General features: G+C 46.0%; 1 protein-coding gene across 2 annotated transcripts in view; it reads left to right on the forward strand.

The window, feature by feature from the left end:
• Window positions 1-337: 337 nt before the first annotated feature.
• Window positions 338-24,865, forward strand: part of ETV6 (ETS variant transcription factor 6) — a 275,166-nt gene continuing 250,638 nt past the window's right edge. For both annotated transcript variants that reach the window (XM_020888633.2, XM_020888634.2), the window contains exon 1: window positions 338-552. In XM_020888633.2, coding sequence (XP_020744292.1) covers window positions 520-552 — 33 coding nt within the window. In that variant the 5' untranslated portion in view covers window positions 338-519. The remainder of the gene's footprint in view (window positions 553-24,865) is intronic.

Below are 24,865 nucleotides of genomic sequence, written 5' to 3' on the forward strand. Positions count from 1 at the left end.
TTCCTGGTGGCTCCTTTAAGAGGCAGAGCTCAGTGCTGGGAATTCACGTCAGTTTCTGCACTGAAACTCTCAAGATCAATGAGCAAAGAGCTTTCTCAGTTCTGCCTTTCAGTTTCTCTCTTCCAGGAAGGAAAACATTCGAGAGAGAGAGAGAGAGGGAGGGCGAGGGAGAGCGGCGGGAGGGCGGGGGGCGGGGGCGCCGGCCCGGGTGGGAGGAGAGAGCGGGGCAGGCCGGCCGGGCTAGCGCCCCGGGTCGCCGCGCCGCGACCTGCAGACCCCGCCGCCGCGCCGCCCGCTCCCACGCCCCCGCCGCCCCGCGCGCGGCGACTCGGCCCGCGCCCGGCCCGCCCCGCCCCGCCCCGCGCGCTCGCGGCCCCCCGGGGCGGCCGCCGGGAGAGATGCTGCAAGAAACTTCTTAAATGACCGCGTCCGGCTGGCCGTGGAGCGTTTCTGGGTTGGGGAGAGGAAAGGAAAGTGGAAAAAAAACTGAGAACTTCCTGATCTCTCTCGCTGTGAGACATGTCTGAGACTCCTGCTCAGTGTAGCATTAAGGTAAAGATCTTCTCCCCCTCCCTCTCCGGGGTGGAAAGCCTTGAGCTGCACCGGCCCGGCTGATCGTGCCGGGCTCCTCCGATCCGAGGGGGCTGTTGCAGTCGCTCTGTTCGCAGGAAATTATTTGGGGCGCCAGGGAAGGAGATGCAGCTCTCGGCGGCTGCGTACCCTCTAGTGTAACCTTGCTGCTCCCCCGCTCCCGCCGAGCCCCCTGTCGGCTCCTGCGCCCCCACCCCACCTCCTTTGCTTTTTGACAATGAAATGCCGCTCACAGTCGGTCAGGAGGAACCCGAGTGGTCCTCAGGTCTGTAAAACACCCCGGTAATTAGTGCGCTTAAAAAAAAACAAACCTGCTCCCTACTCCCAACATGTGATCGAAATGTAACTTTTGTTCCCGAGGGGTGGTCTCCTTAGGAAAAAAAAGTTCTCAGGCTCCATTGGGGTTGGAATCTTTTTTTTTTTTTTAAGGGTTCCGCGAGTCTGGTCAGACAGTCTCTCTCTCCCCCCGCCCCCCCCCCCCCCCATTGTAATTGCAAGCGCTTGTCGGAGAGACAGTAATGCTGTCAGCTTTTCCTGGGCATTGCACAATGAATTTCTTTCTTTTCTTTCTTTTTTTTTTTTTTAAAGAACCAAGGTGAATAAAGTTGCCGAATGGTTATTTTACTCGTAGGCATCTGAACGTTGAACAACCCCAAAGTAGAAAACTGTGATGCAGGGAGAATGATTGAAGTGACCAGGCAGAATGACCTTCCCACTTTGACAGTGCAGAGAGGGTAGCTAAGAGTAGAAATCTCCCAGTCTCTGGTCAAGGTTTGCAGTCTGGTAAAGGCAGGATGGTGGAGGATGTTTGCAAACAGTACTTATCTTCCAAGTAGTGGTGTGTGTGAGCATTTATGTACGTGTCTGTATGTCTGTAAAGGCTAGTGGTGCTGCGGTTTGTTGCTTCTAAAAAGTTGTTGTGAAGTTTGCCACCGTGAGGAGCACACTGATTTGTCCATCCCCCCCAATTAATTTTCCCTTCCCTGCGTTCGGTGTGCACTTTCGTTTCACTGTTCCATCAGTGCTCAGATGGAAAAGCCTTCTTCAGTGAGAAGCTGAAACCGCTGAAGTTTGTTTGTGGCTTGGCCCATTTAATATGTTCATTGAGGGGACCCTGCAGAGACAATGAAAAAATAACCAGTTTTCTTCATCTGTGGGGCATTTTGAGAAACATCTCTCCTGTTTTAACATGGCTTTTACATAGGATCTGTTTAGAGGAAAACACAGCATTTTCTCATATTTGCTCATTGAGGGGGGGTTCATAATTATACTCAGGTGTTAGTATGTCTTATCTGGCACGATTTCCCAGGGGGTTTAAATTAGGGTTAATGTGAACTGAAAAGGTGGGTTGGGTTTGTTTTTGCCTGGGACCAAAAACGCCTCGTGGAACTTTCGGGTTTCTGTGTAGATAGCTGGGGATAGCAGTATCAGCGGTGGAGAGGGTGTCAGAGTAAAGAACTTAGGTAGGTTGATACTTTAATTTCTTTTGCTGAATAAATTTGATTCTATGAGTTCAGGAAAATCCTTGGGTATGCCTAATCTATCTGATACTTCATAACACAGAGGTAACTAAATAATAGGACATTAAATCTGTAAATTGTATTTAGTTCAACGACAATAAATCTGACCTCAGGAGAACTTGAACAACTATGGGAGAGTGATTTTGGAGTGGAGACAACGAAAAGCAAGCCGTTTTGTGGCTTGCTAGCTCTTCTAAAGAGACTGCATAAGCCCGCTGTTCTGAGGGGCTCGGGGCTGCAGGCAGAAATACCAAGGAGGGGCTCATCTCATGGTGCCTCAGTGGAAGACCACAGCAACTCTTTCCTTACACGCACGGAGGGAACCAATCCCAAACCCAGACAGCGCAGTCTCTTAACTGTGACCTAAAAATTGCAGCCACGGTTTGTGTTATCATTTTCTATCTTATCATTTGCCTTCTCCATTCTTTTCGAAAGTCTCCTTTCTTGACTTCTGTATTTCTCCGTAATTAGAACAGATCCAATGGTCTTCCCTAGTAGTGAAAGTGTCACTTTTAATTTGGATTGCCCTTTATGGAACCGGTCTATGACTGCTTGCTTGGACCGTGCATATGTTTAAACGCACGCACGGGAAGTGCATTTTCTCATGGAGTTTGTTTAGTTTGCAGTGTTCCAGTAAGAAGCTCTGGAGATCAAGGACTGGGATTATTCTAGCTCGTCTGAAAATGTCCTGGTGCTTGTATGCGGTGTTTCCCTGAGTCCCTGGGATGTGGTACAATGACTGCATGATAAAAAATGTTTGCCGGGAACCCACTAGTACAGCGATTTTTTTTTTTTCTAGAGTCCAGTAAACAATAAAGTTTTCTGTGGAGCAGAGAATGAGTGTCAGGAGCTTTAAAGGATGAGATTATGGCTCTGATGTCCTGAGGACTTGTGGCAGGGAAAGCTCTCTGTGGAGAGTTTTCCCTCACCTCTCCTGTCTGCTCCTGAAATCTTTCTCCCTGGCTCGTATCCTCTATGAGCAGCTGGTCAGCAGGCAAGTAAATTCCTCAGCAGCTGGTGTGATGGAGCACAGAGGAGCCCGACCAGAGGCAGCCACAGGGGGAAGTACTCTGTTTACTTCGGAGCAGTGTCAGTTCTGCTAGAAAAAGAGTAGTGTATGATTTCGGTGGAATTTCCAGAGTGAAAGTTTCTGAATCAGTCAGTCAGTGACACCTTTATATGTATCGCTTGCGTGGTGGTGGTTGCTGATGAGTGCCTGATATTGGCTCTCATGTTTCCTTTGCACTTTATAAGCATCTTCCCGGCACCCTAGGGAAGTCATCAGACACATGTTTACAGCAGAAGACAGGTGGACCAGCCCAAGGTCACCCAGACTAGGACTGCGCCTCTCCGTGTGTCTGCACTGGGCACTCTCATCATGAGAGATTAAATGCTTCCATTCCCGACCATTTGGGGGCTTTTGTTTGTTTGGCTTTTTTTTTTTTTTTTTGGTCTTTCTGTGTAGCATAAGGGATTTTATTTCCCCGACCAAGGATGGAATCTGTGCCCCCTGCATTGGGAGTGTGGAGTCTTTAACCACTGGACCACCAGGGAAGTCCCTGGGGTTGTTTAAATGTAAGGACTAATTATATAAAAAGTCGACTTTTTTTTAATCAGGGGATCGTGTGGCTGACTGCTAGGCAGGGGAGGAAGGAAGAGGCTGTCTTTTCCATCATCAGCCTTCACCTTCAAGTCACCTGTTGAGTTCTAAGTTCAGCCAAGTTGTAGTAGAAAGCAGTTATGACCCATCAGACCCAGCCCTTTCAGGGAGGGCTTCCAGAATACGATAGAACACAGATAACTTCCCTGATCCCCTCCCTTTCTCTGCCCTCTGTATGGGTTGGCTTTCTTAGTGGAATGAATTCTCTATTTTCTTACTCTCTGAGAGAGTCCCCTCTGGACCCTGAGCTCCTTGGGTTGAGTGGTGATTATCTTTTTGTGTTCTCTGCCCACCTTGGCATCTGGCTTAGATGGATGTGTCAGTCACGTTGGCTGACTTGCAGTGAGGCACGGAAGGTGGTCAGGGCCCCTTCCTCTCTGTCCTGTGTGCCCGGAGTGACTTAACGCTGCATCCACAAGCTGGCATGAAGTGGTTGTAGGGTCACTCTGCTGACTCAGGGAGGCCTGGGGCACTCCCTAGGGTGTTGGTCCAAAAATTACTATCAGTAGAATTTTGACCTTATAATTTTTCTTATTTTGGTAACATTTTCAAAAACTGCTTTTGTGTCTAAAATAAGCAAATACATGGAGTTGAGTAAAAGATAAAGGGGCTTGAGGAATCACTGGAGAAGTCCAGCTGAGGAGACTTCTAAAGTTCTCGATGGGTTCTTTAGCAATTGAATTAATTAGAGACTTGGAGCTGGGAGGCTATAAAGATCACCTGGGCCAGCGTCTTTTATGGCAAAGAGGTCCACACGGTTAAATGGTTTGCTTCAGCTGATCCGTGTCGGAGGCAAAGCAATGCAGGCCTCTTGGTTTTCAAGCCCCTGCCCAGTACTAGCTGGGTTCACGGGTTCGTCCCTATAAAAGGCCAAAGAAATTCGATACAATAGGCTGTGCGCTCTCTGGCACTTCCTAACTTGGTCCATTTTAATCGCAAGCCAGCTGGTATGAGGGCATGGAGGTCTGTGCCAAGTAAGACGGTGTGGGGGAGCCCTGGGTCGAGAGGGTATATTGTTAGATGTGAGAAGAGGAAGGAGTAGGAGTAGGGGATGAGGGAAGAAGGGCTTGATGGGCTTGTCTTTGCACCACCATCTACCACAATAACTTTTCTCTGTATTGTGGTGAAAAGCATGTAACATTAAGTTTACCCTCTAAACCATTGTTGAGGGTGCAGTTCAGTCATGTTCAGTCTCTTCCCATTGTTGTGCAACTGATCTCTAGAACTTTTTTGTCTTGCAACACTGAAACTCTATATCCACTCAACACTAGTTTCCCCTCTCCCCTCCTCCCAGCCCTCAGTCACCACCTTCCTATTTTCTGTTTCTGTGATTTTTGTCCCCTTTAAATAGTTCATATGAGTAGAATTATACTGTATTTCACTTAGCAGAATGGCCTGGAGGCTTGTCCATATTGTAGCATGGGACAGGGTTTCCTTTTTTTCAAGGCTGCTTTACATTCCATTTTGGCTTCCCCAGTGGCTCAAATGGTAACGAATCTGCCTGCAGTGCAGGAGAACTAGGTTCAATTCCTGCATTGGGAAGATCCCTTGGAAAAAGGCATGGCAACCCACTTCAGTATTCTTGCCTGGAGAATTAGTTCCATGGACAGGAGCCTGGCAGGCTACAGTCCATGGGGTCACAAAGAGTCGGACACGACTGAGCGACTGTCACACACAGCATTACATTTTATGTATATGCCATATTTTCTTAAATCCATTCATCTGTTGAAGGACATCTGTGTTACTTCCATCTCACGGCTGTTGTGAATGAGGCTGCGATAAACATGGGTGTACAAATGACTCTTGAGATTCCACTTTGAGCTTTGGACATATCCCCAATGATGGGGTGCAGTGGTACTTTTTTTTTTTTGTAAGGAGCTGGTAATTTTGCTTTGGGTTGCGGGCTCTGGGCCTGTTTGCTGGACCTTTTCTGAGAAATCCTGGAGGGGAACCTTAGGCTCAAACATACACCTTAATTTATACATAGTGAGGCTCTGTGTTTCAAAGAGCATCAGCTGAAAACACAGGAGCTAGTCCTAGGAAAATAGCTTACCTCTTTAGCATAGGTAAGTCGAGGGAAAAAACAGCCCAGTTTCTAGAACTTCCTAAGGAAGCTGGCACTAAAACATTCTAAAACAGCCGCGTTGACCTGCATTTACTCACGCTGAGGCAGGTTGGAGGCAGGTGGGGAGGGGGCATGTTTGGGACCAGCTTCATAGAGCCTGTGAGCTCTGTTGTGGGTATTGAAAAGTTGCTTTTTGGTGTGACACTCCCAGCAGAGTGAATCGGTATCAAACAAAGCCCCTTGGGGCATGGAGTGTAAAGCCCCTTGGGGCATGGAGTGTACAAACAACGTATTTTGTCTTTGTGAATGCTACTTTAGGAAAAGCACTGGTGTTGATTTCCTGGCAGAGGCCCTCACTGCCATATTTGTTATGAGACGTGTGTAAGAAACCAAGCTCTGTGTGGATTTATTGAATAGAATGAGTGTAAGTCGATGCTGGGTTCCCACGCCAGGAGGGACCTGGCATAAAGACCATTCGCTGCCAAACCTAGTATTTGGGGAGAGAAAGACTAAAGTAGTTAGAAGTTAGAATGGGAGCCTGTTGAAAAGCAAACACATTTTTGTTGATTTCTGAACATACAGAAACCAGCCTAATAAGTGGCTTTCTAGGGGCATCTCAGGCTGCGCCTCCATGAACAGGCAGAAATGACGTGTGTCCATACCGTCCTCTGGTTAGAAATGAGGGCTGCTGTGTGCTCGAGGCAGTGCCTTCTGCATCAAGGTAGTACCACCGAGTGTTATTTGCTCTGCTAACTTGCTTGATTGGTCTTTCCTTCTTAGTGAAAGTATACAGTTCAGCCTGGTCTCTGTTTGAGGCAGTGTCCCCGGTCTTCTTGACACCAAGGACCAGTTTTGTGGAAGACACTTTTTCCAGAGATGGGGGATGGGTGCGTGGTGGTGATTTGGGGATGATTTTGGGGATGGTTTGGGGATGATTCAAGCACATTACATTTACTGTGGACTTCATTATTGTTACATCAGCTCCACCACAGATCATCAGGCATTAGGTCCTAGAGGTTGGGGACCCCTGGCCTAATGATCTGGAATTTGGGGAGTATGGGTGGGAAGGGCAACAAGGCCTTAGTCTGTGTTTGTTACGTATGAACCCCCTAGAAGCACAGACTGCTCACTCAGGCCTGTGGACTTAACTATGGAACACCTGCATTTTGGGAGCTTTCTAAAATCTCGATAGGCTTCTCTGGTGGCTCAGAGAGTAGAGAATCCACCCTCAGTACAGGAGACCCGGGTTCGATCCCTGGGTTGGGAAGATCCCCTGGAGAAGGGAATGGCAACCCACCCTAGTTTCCTTACCTGGAGAATTCCAAGGACAGAGGAGCCTGGCGGACTACAGTCCATGGGGTCGCAATGAGTCAGACATGACTAAGTGACTAACACTCTCACTTTTCACTTTCTTTTTTAAAATTTTAATCGGAGGATAATTACTTTACAATATTATAATGGTTTTTTGTAATGGTTTTTGCCGTACATTGAATGCAGAGGCATATATATGTCCCCTTTCTCCTGAACCCCCTTTCCCACCTCCCTCCCCACCCCACCCCTCCAGGTTGTCTCAGAGCTTTGAGTGCCCTGCTTCATAGGTCAAACTCCCACTGGCTATCTGTTTTACGTATGGTAATGTGTATGTTCCAGTGATATGAGTCTAGGTAAATAAAAGGGTTTGCGTGCCACTCTGGTGGTCATCGTCCTGCATTTCTTCTCCTCCTCCTCATCCTTCATCATTACTACCCTTCTTACTGGGTCCTGCTGTGTGCCAGTCCTCAGACTAAGCATTTTGTGTGCATTATCTAATTTGTTCTTCACGACTCCCTCTGGGAGGCAGGTTTTCTCCCTGTTTTACAGAGGAGGAGCCTGCAGCAGCTAAGCGCTGTGTTGGCCTGCCATCTCCCAGGCAGTGCATGCAGAAGCTCAGGTCAGCATCTACCTTCCCTCCTGACCCCAGTCTCAAGGCCAGCCTTCTTTGTGCAGAAAGTTAGAAAACTGAGAGCGATGGAGTGATGGTGGCGCTTCCCACAGGCCAAGCTGAGAGGCGGGCATAGAGCTGGCAGGAACGCCCCTCCCTCTCTGGTTTCCTCCTGCCTGGGTGGGTGGCTCCTAACCTGCCCTGTGGGGGCAGGGTAGCCAGATAGTCAGTTCGCACACAGCACCCTCCCTGGAATGGATGTCCAGGTGTCCTGTTTCCACACCAATCCCTGATGTTGTCTTGTGATGCTTTGTATTTGGGTGAGTTCATTTGAGCCCTTTTCATGTTTTTCTTAGAAACCTTTCCCCTCTCTACTTTCCGCTGTGTGTGCGTGCTAAGTCGCTTCAGTCGTGTTTGACTCTTTGCGACCCCATGGACCATAGCCTGCCAGGCTCGTCTGTCCATGGGATTCTCCACGCAAGAATACTGGAGTGGGTTGCCATGCCCTCCTCCAGGGGATCTTCCTGCCTCAAGGATCAAACCTGCGTCTTTTAAGTCCCCTGCATTAGCAGGCAGGTTCTTTACCACTGGCATCACCTGGGAAGCCCCCAACCTTCCCCCAGTGACTCCTTATGCCGTCTTCATGTGATCAGGTGGGTGATCATGATGATGAGGTGATCATGGCTGGGGCCATGGGAGGTAGACACCTTGCTCAGTCTCTCCTTCCACTGCTTTTTTTTCCCTCCAATTTAAAAGTTTTGTACAGTTCATGAATATAGTACATTTTAAAGACTCCCTCTTAGTTTGCTCTACACGTAGGGAGCTCAAACCTGTGCTCTGTGACAGCCTAGAGGGGTGGGGTAAGGTGGGAGGTTCAAGAGGAAGGGATCATATGTATGCCTGTGGCTGATTCATGTTGACGCATGGCAGAAACCAATACAACATTGTAAAGCAATTATCCTCCAATGAAATTTAAAAAATCCATCCCTTTCACTCTTCTAAAGATACTGTGTGATTTCTTGGAATCTGTCTGATGTTGCTTCAGTCATTCCCTGATTTCCCCCACTACCAAAGGAATCATCTTTCTTGTTTTCCTCTCTCCTGATAACCTGACGCCACTGCCCTCGTTCTAATTTCCTGAAGAGAGGCTGTGGGCCCTCTGACTTAATGCATTTCTGGATTTGAGCAGCTTTAACGAAGCCTGTCTTCAGAGCAGATGTAGGAAAGGAAGCAGACAGAGTACGGTGTGGAGGGAGTTGAGGGATTAAGAAAGTCGAAGTCCCAGTTCTCATCAAACAGAGGAGGAAACTGACTCCTACAGCATTTAGACGTGTGTGTGTGCTCAGTCGTGTCTGACTCTGTGACCCCGTGGACTGTTGCCTCCCAGGTTCCATGGGATTTTTCAGGCAAGAACACTGGAATGGGTTGCCATTTCTTGCAGCATTTCAGTAGTCTGCCTGACATGGGTAGAGATGTGGTACATATTTACAGTGAACTATTACTCAGCCATAAAAAGGAACAAAATTGGGTCATCGGTAGCGACGTGGATGGACCCAGAGTCTGTCATACAAAGTAAGTCAGAAAGAGGAAAACAAATATTGCATAGTAACATGTGTATGTGAAATCTTAAAAGCTGGTACAGATGAATCTATTTGCAGGGCGGGAATGGAGGTGCAGCCATAGAGAACCGGTATGAACGCAGTGGGGGATGAATAGGGAGGTTGGGATTGACGTATATATACACTACCATGTATAAAAGAGAGCTAGTGGGAACCTGCTCTATAGCACAGGGAGCTCATCTCAGTGCTCTGGGGTGACCAGCAGGGCGAAGGGGCCTGGAATGGGGTGGGAGGGAGGTCCAAGAGGAAGCAATCTATGTATACATACAGCTGATTCACTTCCGTGTATGGGAGAAACTAACACAACACTGTAAAGCAACTATACCTCTCTTTTAAAAAATGAAAAAAAATAAATAAATAACCTGCCTGAGATAACATTGCCCTTCGTACCTGAGGCAGAGTCAGAATCAGGTGTTCATGATCCCAGGGCTGTGTCCCACTGACACCAGGAAAGTTGACGAAAAGCAAACAATAATTCAGAAAGCACAGCTTCGTGTGGGGACTCCTGTCTAGAGAGTGAAACCGGTTTGTCTGGCACCACACAATGACTGATGGTATTAATGATCATCATTATGACCTCCGCGTTAAAGACAGTCTTTATGAGGTTTAGGAAGTGAGGAAATAGTGTCGTGCATTTTGGAAAGCTATCCAACGAACAGGGCTGGCATAGAAATAACGTTACCTTTTAAAAAGGCTATACTTCAGTTATCTGGACCAGTGACTTATGAAAAATATTACTTCCCTCCCCACTGAAGACAGGAAAGAGCTACCCAATAAATCTGCATGCTCACCAGACTTCGTGTGTTCCCCGGGGGTGTTTTCCCTTTGTATGTGGGAGTCAGACACACGGAAAACGATCTGATTTCCTGAATGACCCTCAAAGGGCGTGCAGTCCCGCTGGTGTGAGTGCTGTGGGTGCTGGTGCTTAGGGATGTGAGCACTGTCATCATAATCACCGCTGTTTCAGAGTTTGATTTGCATTTTATTCTGCCTGATAGCTGTTCATTGGTTTTTATCGGTAATGCTGATTTCTCTTAAGGGGTTTGTAGGTTCTTGAGAAGAGGGGACCAGTCATTGCTGTACCATGAAGGGCTTCTAGGGGAAGGACAGACCCTGGAGTAGATAGACCTGAGTGTGAATCTTGCTTCTTAAACATTCATTAAAAAAATTTTTTTATTAGAGTATAATTGCTTTACAATGTTGCGTTGGTTTCTGCTGTACAGTGGAGTCAGCTATATGTATACATATGTCCCCTCCCTCTGAGTTTGAGTAAACTCCAGGAGTTGGTGATGGACAGGGAGGCCTGGCGTGCTGCAGTTCAGGGGGTCTCAAAGAGTCGGACAAGACTGAGAGACTGAACTGATCCCCTCCGTCTTGAACCTCCCTCCCTCCTGAACCTTCCTCCTATCCCCTAACTTGTTCATTTTAGGCTTGAACCTAGTAAGTGATGTGAAGTGGTAATAAAAATACCTATCACAGGACTTCCCTGGCTGCCCACTGCTTAAGACTTCATCTTCCAGTGTAGGGGGTTGTGGGTTCGATCCCTGGTTGGGGAGCTAAGATCCCACATGCTGTGGGGCCAAAAAACCAAAACATAAAACAGAAGCAGTAGTATAACAAATTCAATAAAGAATTTAAAAAACGGACCAACTCAAAAAATCTTAAAACCAACCAGACAAACAAAAAACAGCCCTGTCTTTGAAGGTTGTTGGCAGTGCCTTAACATTGTTCAAAGCAAAGCAAAATGTAGTTCTTTTCCCTCTTTGTATATCCTCCTATCAGACGAATCTAGAAGGGGTGAGAGATTTTCTAGTCCTGGAATTTTCCCAACATTACATCGTTGGGAAAACAGAGGCCAGAGACATCTTGGTCTTGCTAGAGCTCCTGTGGCTGGTTCTTGGCCCTGCCTGAACCTCCAGGCCTCTCAGGTTGGCTGACTCCCAGCCAGGGCCCTTGTCACCGTCCCTTTGAGCTTCTCCCAGGCCCGGGGTCACTCAGTCAGCACTCAGCAAAGCTCCGATTTTTGACTCTCGCTGAATACAAGCCTCAACAACAGAAGAGACGAGCCAACTGCAATTACATGGTCGAAACAGATGCCGCTTGCATCTTAAAATTGTGAGGGAATAGCTCGAATGGTTCTGAATAAGTTTCCAGAGATGAAAGGAAAAAACCCGAAGCCTGCAAATACTGTGCAGTGCCTCTGATGGGCATTATTACTCAGCCCTCAAGTATTCAAACCTATTCAAGGAGCCGCTCGTTCATACAGTTACTTATTATTTGCAACCGGGACGAGACTCCGGAGGGAGCATCCATTCTTCAGTCTGCTTTTGTGTGGCAGGCAGCCCCGTGGCTGTCTGACCACAGAGCAGACACTGTTTGCAGTAGATGGTGAATTTTCCGGTTCCAAGAGTCTGGAGTAGCTGGTTCTTGGAGGTTTAAACAGGAGAATTTGAAGAAGCTAAATTTGTAACTTTCGGGCATCAGGGAACCTTGATTTGTTGCAGAGGTTAAGGGAGGCTAGGGGTGGGGGGGATGCTTCCCAGCTGTGGTGCTAGTGGTAAAGAAAGTTCTTGCCAGTGCAGGAGATTTAAGAGATGTGGGTTTGATCCCTGGCTCAGGAAGATCCACTGGAGAAGGAAATGGCTACCTAGTCCAGTATTCTTGCCTGGAGAATCCCATGGACAGAGGAGCCTGGCGGGCTACAGTCCATGGGGTTGCAAAGAGTCAGACACAACTGATGTGACTTAGCATGCATGCATGCAGGGAGGCTGAAGTATTTGTTATCAGCAGCTGTGATTCCTTTTGCTGTGGACTTAACAATGCGCTCCTGGGTTTCCCACTGTATGTCCGTATTAAGTGAGAAGATGACATGGAGCCTGCAAAAGCCGCGCCCCCCCCCCCCTTTTGAAAAAAATTTTTTTGGCTGCTCCAGGTCTTAATTTCGGCATGTGGGATCTAGTTCCCTGACCAGAGATCAAACCTGGGTCCCCTGCTTTGGAAGAGTAGAGTCTTAACCACTGGACCACCAGGGAAGTCCTAAAATGGTCCTTTTTGAGGAATAGTGGAGAGAATGTTCGAGGCCTCCTGTGTTGACTCCTGGAAGCAGGTATAGGCACTTTTAAGCTGTTGAGGACAGAGCTTAGGTCTGGAGAGAGACCCGGTTGCTCTGCCTTCGGCCTGGAAAACACAAGCGAGTTGGTGATTTTCTGCTCAGCTTTATTGTGTACTCTCCAGTGGATTATGATGGGGCCTGGTGACTTTATCTTTCTGAAGACTTTTCCGTATCATGAGGTCAGTAATCCCCGATTCTGTCATATCCCCTCTTTGCGAGGAAGCAACAGTCAAAGTTGAGATACTGACTTTCAAGTATTTCCGGAAAGAAATGAGCTACAGATAGAAATCTGTGTTGTAACTTAAAAGTCAGCCCCCCAAGAACAGCTTGTCAGTTTCTGAAGCCACCCTGTGGGTCTAGGTGTGTAGTGGTGGCCTCGCATGTACCTGCCAGACTCTAGTGTGCCGAGAACAGGCATCCCTGGGGTCCCTGTTGAAGATTCCAGGTCAGGAGAAAATTGGGGACCGGTATCATCCAAAGGCTCCTAACAACCTGATAATTAGTACTTGGAGAAGTAGATCTGCCACTGGTTTGGGCAAGAGGAGCTGTATACCCGAGACTTGAAGAAAGAGGAGCGAGCGTTTCCTGAGCACCTTTCTGGGCTTCTTTGGGGAGTTTGCACAAGGGAAAGCAACTTTTTTCCCCCCATGTTACTTCCTTCCTTCATTGTTCTAGACTGTATATCTTTCCCAGACACTAGCCTTGAACATCACGTCGGCCTCCTGCCAGAGCAAACCACAGGGTAGCGTCTCCTGACTCAGCCATCTGGTCCTGCTCTGTCTTCTCGTGTGTAGGCTTGTGATCACTGGCCGGGCACCCCCAGGGACAGAAGTGAGTTCTCTTTTCTTTGGGCCTCTGCGTGTGCGCTCGTGTCCAGCTTCCTGCCCTGGAGTGGGTACATCTGGTTTTGAGAAGTGGGCATGTGAAGGGATCCCGGGTGCATTTTGTAACTACCGTATCTTCCTTTTGACTTATGGTCTGGGAGATTTGAAAAATCCAGGTCAGGAGTTCACTTGACTGGTGTTCTGCTTGGAGACAGTGGCGCTCCTAACGGTCTTGATAGTCATGGCCAGTCATGGGCAGGGACAGCTCTTCAGGGCCACTATTACTTCATGCCTCTTAATCTGGCCTGTCTCTGAGGCTTGGTGAACTGGGTGGGAGAGCCGTCATTTGGGGGTGAAATCTGAGTGACAAAGGGCCCTCGTCTGGGTGAGTTCCGCTCTTCTCCTGAATGTGGAAACCTGAATGACCTGATGTGGCTGACAACAGCTCAGATCCCCTGGCAGGCTGCCAGCTCCATATTTGACTCTGTCTAGGGCTTCCCTTGTGGCTCAGCTGGTAAAGAATCTGCCTGCAATGCAGGAGACCTGGGTTCGATCCCTGGCTTGGGAAGATCCCCTGGAGAAGGGAAAGGCTACCCACTGCAGTATCCTGGCCTGGGGAATTCCATGGACTGTATAGTCCATGGGGTTGCAGAGAGTTGGATATGACTGAGTGACTTTCACATCCCCCTGGTCCTTCCCTGGGGTCTGCTGACTCGAATGCTTTAGGTTGAGGTGGAAGGAGAGACCATACTCATTGGGAAGGCGAAGAGTCTTTGCCCTGAGAACCAGGAAACAAAGTCTCGCCCTCTGAAGCTGGCATCCGGCTCTCTTGCGTCTCCGAGGCTCTGTGCGCTGGCTAGGCTGTGCGTGAGTGGTGAGGGCCTGCTGCTCGGCGGCAGGAGCCCTCTGTGGGTCAGACGCAGTTTTTGAACAGGATGGAATTCAGGGGTGATGCTGGTGAGCCTGGAAAGACTGGAATGATGATCCTTTAATCTTTTTCAGCGTGCTGCAAGGGGATCTTTAACTTTGAGCCAGATGGGAAGGAGATGGGCACGGGGACCTGGGTGTTGGGTTACATCTCAAGTAGGGCACCTATTAGTACACCCATCTATGTGCTCCCACCCTCCCTGGGACCTTGGCTCTTGTAAGCTCTCTACCCTAGAGAAATGCATAAAGAACCACTGACATCAGTGGCAGGAGATTTATTTCTCCTTTCTGGGTACAGGGCTGTGGGCCTTGCTTGGAGATGGGTGGCACAAGGCCTCAGGGGGAAAAGACTTAAAAATGCAAGAAGGAAAAAAGGCAGAAAGCCACACAGCCCCCACCGAAAGGCCCTGTTATTCCAGCAGAGGGAAGAGGTGGGCCCCCGGGCAGCAGTCACTCTTAACCTGAGCTGGCTCTTCTGAGAAATCATCTGTCTTGAAAACCTTGGTAAAATGGCCAAATGGAGCTCCTGTAAGGTAGGGGGAATGCCTGTGTGTGCTTTTGTGGTTAGCCATGGTGTTGAACAGTCCAGTTTAAGGGAAAAATGGTTCTGGGTACGTTTCCATTTCAACTGTGGTCTTTAAAGGTTTACTGTGAAGGGGATGGGTGTGGGTAAATGTGAGTATAGTCATCTGGCCTCTTGGTTAATTATATCTAGGTTACAGGTGAGAACTGAGTTCACAACACCTCCTGTTTCTTATTTGGGTCTGTTTTAGGGTGACCTGCTGAGTCTAGTTTGGACAAATCTCGTTTTACCCAATGCACATGTTTGTGGACTGCCAGATTACATACCAAATGGATTATTAGAAACAATCCCCTTACAGCTCTGGCCCCTAGAGTGGTATCTGTGATTCTTCTCAGGGTCTTATAAACTTAGGGTGCTCTTCTCTTCATCCTCCCATGATCCCATGTGGGGCTGTGTTGACAAGATTGTGCCACGTTGGGCAAGTTTTGACCACATACTTTCCCAGGCACGGTGAGGCAAGTGTGGGTTCAGCTGGCTGCTCCTAGGCAGTTGATGGTACTTGGCACATCAAGGGTTTCTGTTATGCTGTTTGCCAGAAAGGTAATCTCTCAACCGGTCTGAGTGTCCCAGGGCACACATGTTCGGCTTTGGGGGAAAAGTCACAATTTCAGGTTCACTCTTTGCTTGCATCTTGTGTACATTAATGGCCTCATAACTGAAGTGCATTGAACTATTACTGCACCGTTCAAAGCCTGCAGCGTAGCTCCTTTGTGTCAGGGAAAGGTTCCTCCGTAAAGTTACTGAGGGCTCAAGCTTGAAAACCAACACTGGAGGTTTAGAATCAGCGTGTTCTAGTGGGAACAGTGCAAGGGTAGCTGACACCAAGCCTTTCTGCACTATTTTTAATCCTAGTCAGGACTGTATGGGATGGCTTGTGCCTTCTTGGATGTCATTCTGCTTTTATTCCAGGGATTTCTTCTTGCGACTCTGTATATATGTGTGTATTGCATGTGCATAGGATCATATGTCCCAGAAATTATGGCATAATCTGTTTTCCAGTTTATAGAGTGAAAGATTGCATGAATCCCAGCCTTGTGTCAAAGAAATCTTATATGTAGATGTAAAATACCTCTCCTTGGAGGGTTGGCTTTCTGATGGGCTATAAACGGATTGTTAAACAGCATTGCAAGGGGTTGTTAACAAGCTGTTTCTGAGAGCATCACCCTGGTCTGGTCTGAAAAGGTAATGTGTACATATTGCAGCCATGAAACAGTTTGCCTGTGGTGCTTATATGTTGGTAGGGTGTGTGTGTGTGTATTGTCAGTGGTGAATGAACTGAAAAGATAATTTTTAAAATCAAGGTCTCTGGTGGCTCCGAAGGTAAAGAATCTGCCTGCAGTGCAGGAGACCTGGGTTTGATCCCTTTGTCGGAAAGATCTCCTGGAGAAGGGAATAGCTACCCACTCCAGTATTCTTGCCTGGTTAATCCCATGGACAGAGGAGCCTAGTGGGCTACAGTCCACGGGGTCACAAAGAGTCAGACACAACTGAGCAACTAACACTTTTCACTTTCTTTCACAGTTGATTTACAATATTGTGTTGGTTTCAGGTGTATAGCAAGGTGATTTGGTTATACATGTATATATATGTGTGTATAACTTTTTTCCAATTCTTTCCCTTTATAGGTTATTAGAAGATACTGAATATAATTTCTTGTGCTATGCAGCAAATTCTTGTTGTTTATTGTATAATAATGTGTATCTGTTAATCCCAGACTCCTAATTTCTCCCTTTCCCCCTTTTCCCTTTGGTCACGATAGGTTTGTTTTCTCTTTGTGAGTCTGTTTCTGTTTTGTAAATAGTTCATTTATATTTTTTTAGGTTCCACATATATGTGATGTCATATAATACTTATCTTTTTCTGTTTGACTTCACTTTTAGTATAATTTCTAGATCTGTTCATGTTGCTGCAAATGGCATTATTTCATTCTTTTTTATGGCTGAGTAGTATTCCATTGTATATATGTACCACATCTTCTTTATCTATTCATCTGTTGATGGACACATGTCTTGGCTATTGTGAATAGTGCTGCTGTAACACTGGGCTGCATGTATCTTGAAAAGATAATTGTAAATGTTTTTTATTTGCTCCTATGTCAGTGTCCACTTTCTCCACTGGAATGTGTTTTGGCTGTTGGGTTTTTTAAGCTGGCTTAAGTGAAGCAGTGTTTGGTCAGTGTGGTGTATGAATGAACCAAACTTCAAAAAGCTTTAATGTTCATGGTAACACCCTGTGTGAATAATAGCTGCCTTAAGGTTTTAGAATCACCTCCCAACAAGCAAACTAACATTCATGTCCCAAGTTCAGCAAAGCAGAGTTCCTCATATGGGTCAAATCTTATTGAATTTCTTGTCACGTTCACGTGACATAGCTGGAAATTGGTCCATGCCAATTTCTGCTACTATTGGATTTTAATGAGCATGCTTTCTTGTTACTAGGTTGCCATGCTTCTACTGTGTTCGCAGCTGCTGTGTTGAAAAACAGGTGTCTGTTATAATCCCCTGCCTGGATCAGTTTGCTAGTCTGGCAAAGCCTTATTATTGTTGTTTTTTATTTATTTATTTTTGTCTCATGTAGGTCAGAGGTGTTGATGAGCAGGATTAAGGAGAGAGAAGATGGTAACTTTTCTTGGTGGAGATTTCTGTTAAAAGAATCTAAGAATTATAGTGTGTAAAGATAGAGCTAAAGAAAACTGTTCAGGATGCGAATCACAGGGAGAAGAGCCAGGACGAGCATAGTAATAATAGTTCTGCCAAGTCACCTCTGTCTCATTCTTCAAAGGCCAGTGTGGCCACAAAGCCATCCAAGACATGGGGAGTGAGTGATGACTGTTCTTCGGTCCATGGAGCGCTCACGGACTCACCCATGGTTGCTTCTCCATACTTCTGGATCCTGTGCAGTCCACACCCTGCGTATCTCACGCTGTCCTTTTTTCTCCATCCTGACTAGCTCTGACTTCCCTCTGGCCCTGGACTCTTCAGCTGTCTCCCATCTGGTCCTCCTACCTCTACTTCCTGCTCCTTTGAAACCAACCCAGAATAATTTTTTTTTCATTTGTTTATTTGGCTGCATCAGGTCATAGTTGTGACAAGTGGGATCATTCTTGCATTATGCAGGATTTTTCATTGCGGTGCATGGGCTTAGTTATTCCATAGGCATGTGGGATCTTAGTTCCCTGACCAGGGATCAAACCCACGTCCCCTGCATGGCAAGCTGGATTATTAACCATTGGACTGCCAGGGAAGTCCCCAAAATGATTCTTTGTAAATAAGAAATTGATCACGTTCTTTCTGACACTGCAGTTCAAAATGAAACCCAGCTGTTTATTGTGGCAGCGAAGCCTTGGACAGGCTGACTTTCTAGAATCATTTCCACCGCCCCGCCCCCCCCATTCCACATGATGGACTTTTCTTTGTTTTGTTTTTTAAAATTTTTACAGTGTTGTATTACACACGATGAACTTTTATGCCTAGAGTCTTGCACCAGTCCTCCTGCTGCCTGGTAGCAACTTGTCATCTTAAGCGTTCCCTGGTGCTGCTGGGTACAGTATCCTTCAAAGTCGCTGAACTTGTCTCCATTACTGGCACTGGTCCTGTTATAGTTTAATTGTGTATCATCCTCTAGCTGGAGTGAAAACACACTGAGAGCAAGAGATTGATGAATGGATTCATTCTCTCTTCCCATTGTGCAGAGCAGTGCCTGGTATAGAGAAGATCCAGTGTCCTTTATTTGAATTGAATTTTTTAAATCAGCAAGTATTTATTAAGCTGCTTTTATGTGCTCGGTGGTTGCTAGGCTCTGTGCTACATAAGAAAAGCATTAAGTTGAAAACCTTGCACAGTCAGCATGCGTGCTAAGTCGCTTCAGTCATGTTTGACTCTTTGCAACCCCGTGGACTGTAGCCTGCCAGGCTCCTCTCTGTCCGTGGAATTTCCCAGGCAAGAATACTGGAGTGGGTTGCCATTTCCTCCTCCAGGGGAACTTCCCGACCCAGGGATCCAAGCCACCTCTCCTGAGTTGGCAGGCGGGTTTTTTACCACCGAGCCACCTGGGAAGCCCATAGGTCTGCGTGTTCCCAATGAATGGACACATCTATGAAACTGCCGATTTCATGAGGGTGCGCCTTTTCAGAACACCGGGCTCCTACAGCTCATATCTGGACAGTGTGGTGTTGTCAAATATCCTCCCGCCATTGTCCCCCTGGTCTAGCGTCTCCACTGCCAAGACTGCGGATGGAGAGGCCGTTCGTTCCTTTCTCGTCCACTTCCTGTCTCTTCCTTCCAGCCTTACCGGACCCAACGGTAAGCTTACTCTTCTGGGGACTTGGGAACCTGTGCTCAGCAGTGAGGAGAGCTGGGTTCTTGAGAACTAAACCATCTAATCTTGGGATTCTCTGCCTTTTAGTCCTGCGAGGAATTATGGTCCTATTCTAGAAACCAGCTCAAGATAAACTTTCCAACTTCTGTGACTATCTTTAGGGCCATCAGTCATTGTTTTCACTTGAAGTTGCTTAAAAATTGACCTGCCTAGAGGAGGATTTCAGGACGTGTTCCTTAGGGAGCTGTTGAAATAGAAACAGGAATGAAGTAACCAGTGCCATGCAATTGTGTGGGTGAGGCATCCCCCTCCACCAGGAGTTAGCATATTTTCCAAACCCTAAATTGTGACATGTGATCTGATAAAGGACTTCTCAGTGTTTTTCATTTATGTGGCAAGGCTTGCAGATATTTTAACAGCTTAGCTTTTGTCAAAAAGAAAATCGCGTGAGATTAGGCCTGTTGAGGAACAGGCTTCCTGCCAGCCGGCCCACCAGTGTGGCCAAGGTGACGCTCGGGGGCCAAAGACACCGAGCTCTGTACTTCCTCCACTTCTGCCACCCTTGGCTGGTATTGAGAAGGACGAGTGAGCCTGTTTGTCTTTCTTCTGGATGAAATTTGCAAGGACACTTAAGCCTTCTGCTTCGGGGCAGAATCCGATCATGGGCTGCGATCAGGAAGAAGTTCTCTCCCAAGATATCAGATTGCGTGCTTGCCCGGCCAGGTGTGTTCCCTCTGTTCACCATTCGCAGGAGCACGGGCTCCTCGCTGGCCATCTTCAGAGCAGGATGTTGGACGGCTCAGCCAGCAGCCCGATTGCTCTGGCAGGTCCTGCACTCTGAGATGGCAGGCAGTTGTCCCAGGTGCTCCTGAACCTGGCTTTTCTCCAACCGTGCTGGACAGACCTCAGAGCCATGTTTTCAGACCCCTACAACTCTTTGCAACTCTCACTTTGCAGGAGACTTTCTTTCTTAGGTGCTTAGCACTGTTCTAAGAGCTTTATTTATTTATTTTTCTTAACTTTTGTATTGGAGTATATATGGCTGATTAACATTCTTTTTTGGGTGCTTAGCACTGTTCTGAGAGCTTTATTTTTTTTTTTAACTTTCTATTTTGTATTGGAATATATATATGGCTGATTAACAATGTTGTGATAATTACAGGTGGACAGCAAAGGAACTCCATCACACATACACATACATGTGTCCATTCTCCCACAGACCCTGCAGGGGATTTGAAATTGGGTCTAAGTGTTTCCCTGGCGGCTCAGGGGTAAAGAATCTGCCTGCCAGTGCAGGAGAACCTGGTTCAATCCCTAAGTCGCAAGATCCCCTAGAGAAGGAAATGGCAAGCCGTTCTAGTATTCTTGCCTGGGAAATCTCATGGACAGAGGAGCCTGGTGGACTTTGGTCCAATGGGGTCGCAGGAGAGTTGGATGCAACTTGGCGACTAAACAAAAACAGCTAAGTGTATACACACATACTCATGCATGTACATACACACACACATTTACCTTTAAAGAGTTTTGCCCCCCCCAAAAAAAGGCAAAGGAGTTTTGCTTAAATTCACTTTCATTTTTCTGGGCTTTACTTGGCCTCCAACACTGCAGTCAACGCACATGCATTCCCAGAACATCAGAATGCTGTTCTCAGCTAATAGTCAAATTCTTTAAGACCTGCAGGGGCCAATCTCAAGCTTGTGTCATAAGTGACTTTGAAGTGTGATCGAAAAGAAGTTGGGGAGTAGGGAGAGATGGACTTTTTCTTTTTCTTTGCTCAGGGCATGGCCGTATAGCCTCTTGCGCAATAGGGTAATTATCCCCGGATTCCCAGGCTGGCCGGCCTGCATCTTCTTCCTTAGCATCTCTATCTCCTGGGGCCCAGTGTTTCCTTCTGTCTCTATTCTTAGCCAACTTAGCTTTCCCGTTCAGTTCCTGGGTCCCTCCTCATCTTCCCCCAGTCTTTCTTCTCCCAGCAAGTTATTTTGGGGTGCACTTCCCATGTTCTATTCAGATGTGAATCTTCTTTCTCTTTATTAAAATAAGATTTTCTTCTTCATTTCACCATGCATGCATCTTCCCAGAATATAATAAACCCTTGCCCTCCAGCGCATAATGTCTGGTTTGCAAACCTTTAAAACAGGGTGTGCTGGGAATTCTCTTCAGCAGTTAAGACTCTCTGCTTCCACTGCACGGGGCATGGGTTCAATCCCTGGTTAGGGAACTAAGCTCTCGCATGCTGAGCTGTGAGCCAAAAAGTAAAAACAAAAGCAAAACACCAAGCAGTAGGGTGCACTGATGTGAGGTCCCCCAAAACAGGTTTGCTCTATCCCAAGACTGGCCACTCGGATACCCTGGTGGCTATTTACTCATCTTTGCACTCTCTTACCCTTGCCTTTTTTCCTCTGATGATTCTGCCCCAGTCACGTTCCTCCCCCACATTACTATTTTACTTATTTATTTTTAAAAGTTGAGGTATAGTTGCTGTACAGTATTATAGTGTTGCAGATGTACAGTATAGTGATTCACACTTTTTAAAAAGGGTTATATTCCATTTATAGTTAGTATAAAATCTCGGCTGTATTCCCTGCATTGTATATCCTTGTCATTTATTTTATACCTAATAGTTTGTACCTCTGAACTTCTGACCTCGAGCTTGCCCCTCCCCCTTTCCTCTCTACACTGGCAGCCACTAGTTCTCTGTCTCTGTGAGTCTGCTGCTTTTTTGTTACATTCACTAGTTGGTTGTACTTTTTATACACACACAAGTGATATCCTGCAGTATTTGTCTTTCTCTATCTGACTTATTTCATGTAGCATAATGTGCTCCAAATCCATCCGTGTTGTGCAGATGGCAAAATTTCAGTCTTTTTTTTTTTTTTATGGCTGAGTAGTATTTCATTGTATAGGAATTCTCCAGGCAAGAATACTGGAGTGGGCTGCCATCCCCTTTTCCAGGGGATTGTCCCGAGCCAGGGGTTGAACCTGGGTCTCCTGCATTGAAGGCAGATTCTTTACCATCTGAGCCACTTTCAAATGACTATATGTAAACCACATCTTCTTTATCCATTCATCTGTTGATGGACACTTGGGTTGCTTCCAAATCTTGGCTATTGTAAGTGATGCTGCTGTGAGCATTGGGGTGCATGTGTCTTTTCAAATTAGTGTTTTCTTTTTTTTTTTTTTTTTAATATATATCCAGGAGTGGAATTGCTGGATCATGTGGTAAGTTCTAGTTCCAGTTTTTTGCAAAACCTCCATACTGTTTTCAGTACCTGAATTTACATTCCTCCCAACACCGTACAAGGGTTCCCTTTTCTCCATATTCCCACTGGCATTTATTATTTATATTCTTTTTGACGATAGGCATTTTGATAGCTCTGAGCTGATAGCTCTTTGTCCCAGATTACTATTTTTATACTTACTTGTTCAGCTTAGTTTGTTTATTTTGTAGTTTATTGCTTCCTTTTGTCCTTTAAGTTTTTCTTATTCTTGGGGGTACACTGATACTCCTTCCTGTTAGAAATTTTTATGCCAGTTTTCATTACCTAAATTTGCTAAATGGACATAATAGTGTTTGGTACTTATATCAAGCTTGCCTTTCAGAAATAGGGAAAGAAAAAGTAGATTTTTGGCAGCTTTCAGTATAGTGATAATTTCAAATTTATAATAACTCAGAAGTAGTTCATGTGATTCTGATAGAGTAGAAGCTTGGAAGTTATTCTTTTTGTAATTTATGTGGCTCTCATTCAGTTTGGGTAAGAAACCGAGTTTAACTGTAAGAATTTTTCAAATAATGGCCTTAGAAATTATTATAATTACTGCTTTAATTTCAGCAACTAATAATTAATTTCTGTATGTTAAGAGTTTTAATGTTGGTGAAATATTACTGTGGGGTATTAGCCTATTGGGAATTATAATTTTCTAATTTTATAGTAGAGCTTATAGTGCATGATGTATTACATATAAGTAGTAAAACTGTACTTCCTTAAATAGGCTTTCCTAGTCAGACTTTTACTGAAGTCACCATACTCTTTGACATTTCATTACTGCCCATTTGTAAGATTTTTTGGTGCAAGAGTAGTTTCAACATACCCTGTTCTGGGAATAAAGGGAAAGAGTTGAGGGAATTCTGTTTGAGTCATACCAACCAAACAGCAGCCTCATTTTGGGAATGAAAGCAGAGAAGTTCTCACTCTTCTAAAAATAGTGGGGAGAAGATTTAGGGAGGTTTTAAGACCAGCACAGCTATCAATACTGATTCCTTCTTTGTAAATGAGAAGTAAAGCTTGACTTTAGTTTGGTGGGGAGGTGAAATTTCCTTCCACCTAAAAGCATAACACTGACATAAGTATTATTCTTTGAAACTTGTCTTGTAGGGTTAAAATTTTTTCTTTTCAGGATTTTCGTGATTTCTAATAAGCAACTGGAATTTTACTAAAATCACATATACTTTTTGATGAGGGATCAGTGAGGAAGTGGGTCTTCCCTGGTGGCTCAGTGATAAAGAATCCGCCTACCAATTCAGGAGACCCAGTCAGGTTCCATTCCTGGGTCAGGAAGATCCCCTGGAGAAGGAAATGGCAATCCGCTCCAGTATTCTTGCCTGGAAAATTCTGTGGACAAAGGAGCCAATGGGGTCACAAAGAGTCGGACACGACTGAGCGCTCATGCACCAGAGACCTGGGGTCTGGCTCTGCACTGCCGCATGTAGTCTGAGCATTAAGAGGGTGCCAGTCGGAAGCCTCTTGCTTTCACTCTTTCATTGCACCCAAGCTTGCTGTTCAGAGCTTCGGTCTCCTGTGTTGGTGATAAAGGATGGCAACAAGCAGCTTTGTGACATCTGTCTAGCAGTTCTGACTACTGAGCACTTGTAATTCAGAAGATAGTTGTTAGAGTTTAGACACTTAGAGCTCCAGCTTTAAGGAGTTTTAGACAGGGCTCCATTTAGAACCCAGGTCTTCTGACTCCCTGCCAGTTTACTGATTTCCAACTCAGAAGTTGTTTTCATTTTAGGCATGTTTTCTAAATAACAGATCAGTTCAAGTCAAATCACTCTACTTAGTGGGAATAAGATTTTTAACCTCAACCAAGTGAACAGAGTGAATATATCTGCTTTTTAGTTGGGTGCTTTGGTCATGTGAAAAATACCACAAACTCAGAAGGTCTTCATTTTTTTTAATTAAAAAAAAATACCCAAAATGATTAGGACCAGTCGAGTGGGAAATAGACCTTATACATAACACACCATATCCTCCCCTGTTCAGTTACCTGCAGTCCCCTTAGATGTTTCAGGGTTCATTTTATTTATTAATTTTGACTGCACTGGGTCTTTGTTGCTACATGTGGGCTTTCTCGAGATGTAGAGAGCAGAGGCTACTTTTTAGTTGTAGTATGGAGGCTTCTCATTGTGGTGGCTTCTCTTGTTGCAGAGCACAGGCTCTGGGGCATGCAGGCTTCAGTAGTTGTGAAATAGGACCTTAGATGCTTCACAGCTTGTGGGATCGTCCCAGACCAGGGATCAAACCTGTGTCCTCAGCATTGGCAGACGGGTTCTCAACCACAGAACCATCAAGGAAGTCCTCAGGAAGCCTCCTTTTAAGGTGAGAGGTTGTTTTTGGCCCTCCTGACCACCCTGTTTCCTTCAGCTTAAAAAAAAAAAAAATGTGATGGTAAGTTTTTAATTTTACAATGTACTTTGATGCTGAAAAGGAACCCATTCCCAGCCC

Source organism: Odocoileus virginianus, chromosome 23 (genome assembly GCF_023699985.2).
Source record: "Odocoileus virginianus isolate 20LAN1187 ecotype Illinois chromosome 23, Ovbor_1.2, whole genome shotgun sequence".
In the NCBI taxonomy this organism is placed as follows: Eukaryota; Metazoa; Chordata; class Mammalia; order Artiodactyla; family Cervidae; genus Odocoileus; species Odocoileus virginianus.